General features: G+C 44.0%; 1 protein-coding gene across 1 annotated transcript in view; it reads left to right on the forward strand.

The window, feature by feature from the left end:
* ptprt (protein tyrosine phosphatase receptor type T) overlaps nt 1–3,660 on the forward strand; it is a gene marked incomplete at its 5' end in the record, with an annotated part of 345,648 nt that overhangs the window by 197,977 nt on the left and 144,011 nt on the right. Inside the window, one exon of the mRNA XM_008289688.1 lies at nt 2,479–2,515. Coding sequence (XP_008287910.1) covers nt 2,479–2,515 — 37 coding nt within the window. The remainder of the gene's footprint in view (nt 1–2,478; nt 2,516–3,660) is intronic.

Genomic DNA, 3,660 nt, shown 5'->3' on the forward strand with positions numbered 1-3,660 from the left:
AAAACTTTGATTTTGGACTCCACTCCTAAGAAAAATCAAACTCTGCTCTCTTGTTAAACATCAAACCAAATCCTAAAACTACAGCAGAGCATTTGCCCTCCTTTTTATTTACAGCCTTCAGTCGTCGAAGAAAAAAAAGCGCTAAGTGTTAATCTGACCTGAAATTTTAAAAAAAAAGGAGGCACAATTTAAAAGAAGAAAAAAAACAAGCATCGCCCAGGGCCAGTACCTCGGGAGTGATTTTGTTCTAATGCCGAGGTGACAGGTGTCAGCGCTTGGCAGCTCGCCGCAGTCATTGTGTTTGATGAAGACAAATGGGCCAACATGTGAAGGAGGCCAATCTCTGTATGACAAGCGGGCGAGATAGGTACACTTACCGGTGACAGCGTATCATGGAGGGAAGAAAAGAGGAAAAGACAGGAGCAGTGGAGGAATGAAAAGGCCTTGCTATGAAAAAGGAAAGCGTACGCCTCTTCAGGTGGTGACAGCGCATCAGAGAGGGAGTGACAGCAGCAGCAGCAACCGAAGCCTCCGGGAGACGTTTGGACCCGCCCGGGTTGCACCGGTTTGCATTTTTAAAAGTTGTCCACACGTGTAAATTACCATCGCTGATAAGGTTCCCTTTAATTACTTATAAATAGTGTTGATGAGAGGAAAAAAAGCAAAGCAGGGAAGAGGAAAATGTCATTCGATTATGTGTAACGTAGGAACTGATGGATCTCATGAGCGGCGCATCGATTCCATGTTAATAATGCATTTTTTTACATGCAGACGGATCGGCGTATTGCAAACATAAGGAGCTAATAACATGCTCTCATGATTTCATTGATCACAGAGACTAATAGCGGCGAGCGTGTGTGTGTGTGTGTGTGTGTGTGTGTGTGTGTGCATTAACCAGCAAGGTGTGAGTTTAGCGAAGGCTTTAGCGTGTTTTTAGCTCATTAACTCCAAATTGAATACATTGTTTAATTATTGCGCGCGCCAATTCCTGAAGGATGATGATGCATGGCTCTTAATGGATTTCCGGCGCTCTGAGACAGCTCTCCGTTTTTCAACCTGTTCACAACAAAAAAATCTATGCTTCACTCCGGTTCAGTCGGTGAAGTACAAATTTTACTTCTTTTTGAGCTCAATTTATGAAAGTTATGAACATAGTAGGACACCTGTAAGCAGATAGTCTTTGGGAAGTGGTTGCTGATCTGCAGATACTTGCTGAACCACCTTACATACGAAGAATAATACCGATTACTGATCAGAATTATGGTTTGCTCACCGTTTGCTCACATCTCTGGTTGTCAAATGGTGTAAATGAACCAAAATGTATGGCTTTGTGTGGATACCTGACTAAACATGTCGATATGGAAAAGACTACAAAGAAGGTAAATGAAATATTAAATGACATAGAACGTATTTTTTCGTGCATTTTCACATCCATCCAGAACTGGAGGATGTATGGGTTACAATCAGCTCTCGTCCCAATACGTCATACCGCTGCTTATAAGAGGTTAAACCATGCAAAGACAAGGATTTTTTTTTACAGCGTAGTGGGGGGAAAGGGTCGTCGGATGGGTGGGGTGGTCATTGTAGTTGACCGGGGGAGGTCTTAGCGAATGCTGCTAATGGTTAGCGGCGAATACGCTAGCGGATAGCAGCGAAGTCGACGGAAGTGAAACTCCATCGGCGCTTGTTGTTAAATATTTTCCCGCTGCGTACCCTCGAAAACAACGCATCAGCCCAATTTGCGGCGTAGCGTTTTCAGGCAGCAGCGTAACGGGCCGTTACTCTGCTGTGACGCTGACGTTTGAATCCCCAACTTTACGTACGGACGTAGGGATGCTGCAGGTTTTTGACACTTTCAGGTTGGCTTCATTTTTCTGGGCCGGTTGCTACGTCCATCTTTTATACAGTCCATGTATAACCTCTAGTTTAGGGCTGTTCTATCCGGGCTGTTTGTTGGTCCCGCCTCCTTCAGGAAGGAGACTCTCTCTGCGTCTATGATTGGCTCAGATCTCAACAGCTTTTATTTTACATCTCTGAGTTTATAACAACCACAAAACACAATAAAAGTGGATTTTCACCATGTGGGGCCTCATTCTTCATATCAGTACAAATAAAATGTGGACTAGTACGGTTCTATGGCCGGGCATTGAAACACCTTTCTGTATGCATCACGAGTCTACAGGATCATTCGTACTCGTGAAGGTCGTAATGATCTCTGCTTGCGGTAGCGTCGCCCGGCCTTGCCTAAAGCCCCGCGCTACCTTGACAAAAAAGAAAGTGTTCAGATGAATGGATGAGTCAGAGACAGAATACGAGTCGATTCATAAAATGTGAAACAGATTTGGAACGCCGTCAATGAAGAAGAAGAGCCACGACGAGTCCAAACACACAAACTGAAGATTTGTTTCTGACTGAGCGATTCATCCTCTCATTCACCGCATGTCGCTGTCTCTCTCTCTTTTTTTTGTCTCTCCGCAGGAAACCAAAATCAACTGCGTCCGCCTGGCTAACAAAGGTATGAGCACCCTTCCATTGATCCTCAGCCAGCACTGGTACAGCAGCGGTGATATGATCTTACTGTTCATGTTTTAGAGTTCATTTTGAAGACTAGCGAGATCACATGACCCTCCCCTCCCCCCGCCCGGTGTTGTTTTAGACGAGGTGAACCCACGACCATTAGCGAACCCACATCCTCACCATGTTACTCTGCATGATTTCGTTGCACAGCATTCTCTCTCCATCTCTTCTCTCGTCCCCCTTTTTTTTTCTTTCCCCACCACCGTCTCACATTTACTTTTTTTTGCTCCCATCTCGCATCCACGTCGCTCATCGGGGTGTAAAGTGGAACATCGGGGGCCATAACATACCGATTGACCACCTTCATTAAACCCGAAGCCGCCCCCCCCCCCAGAACCCATCTCATCCTGTTTTTTTTTTCTTTCCTCACGTCTCCCATCTTTATTTGCTGCTCATCTCTGGCAAATACGCCCATTTATGTGCCAGGCAATGTGCTTTTAAAGCTTTTCAGCTCGGCATTGATTTTTCTCACCTCTTCTGGGTTTTATTTTTTATTTTATCTTTTCATCTGCATCAAGCATTGATTTGATTTTTCCACATCTCTTCTTCTCTGTTTCTGTCTCTCTCGTATTATTTCCCCGTCCACATCAAGCCGTTATTGCTCATTTGTGCACATCCTTCTCTTTTATATCATGCCTTTTTTTTTTTCTTGCTCTCTCCACTTCCACTCTGTGATTTTTTCTTTTTCTTTTTCGAGTGGGACGTGCTGTAGGTGGAGGTCTACAGTGTGTAAACACTGCTCTCTGTCTGTCTGCATGTATGTGTGCTTGGGAAAAGACATGCTTTTAACTTTGTGGCTGTCTTCCATAGTACAAAATGCAAACTTTTTTTTTTTTTTTTTTCCCAGTATGTTGAATTATCAGAGTCCCTCAAAAGAAACTCTACTTTGAATGTACTTTTTTGGAAGTTTTTCCTACGTGGGCAGTGTACTGAGGCAATGCAGATGGCTAATTTTTTTCCAAAGGCCTATGACTAATGCTGTTGCAATACCTGCTATCGACTCATTACAGCAGCTGATTTCAGTGCAAAATGCCACTTGTGTGGTTCAGTTTGTTCTCATCAGTGTAATCAGCTGGCATACTT

The sequence above is a fragment of the Stegastes partitus genome, unplaced genomic scaffold (assembly GCF_000690725.1).
Source record: "Stegastes partitus isolate 25-593 unplaced genomic scaffold, Stegastes_partitus-1.0.2 Scaffold632, whole genome shotgun sequence".
Lineage (NCBI taxonomy): Eukaryota > Metazoa > Chordata > Actinopteri > Pomacentridae > Stegastes > Stegastes partitus.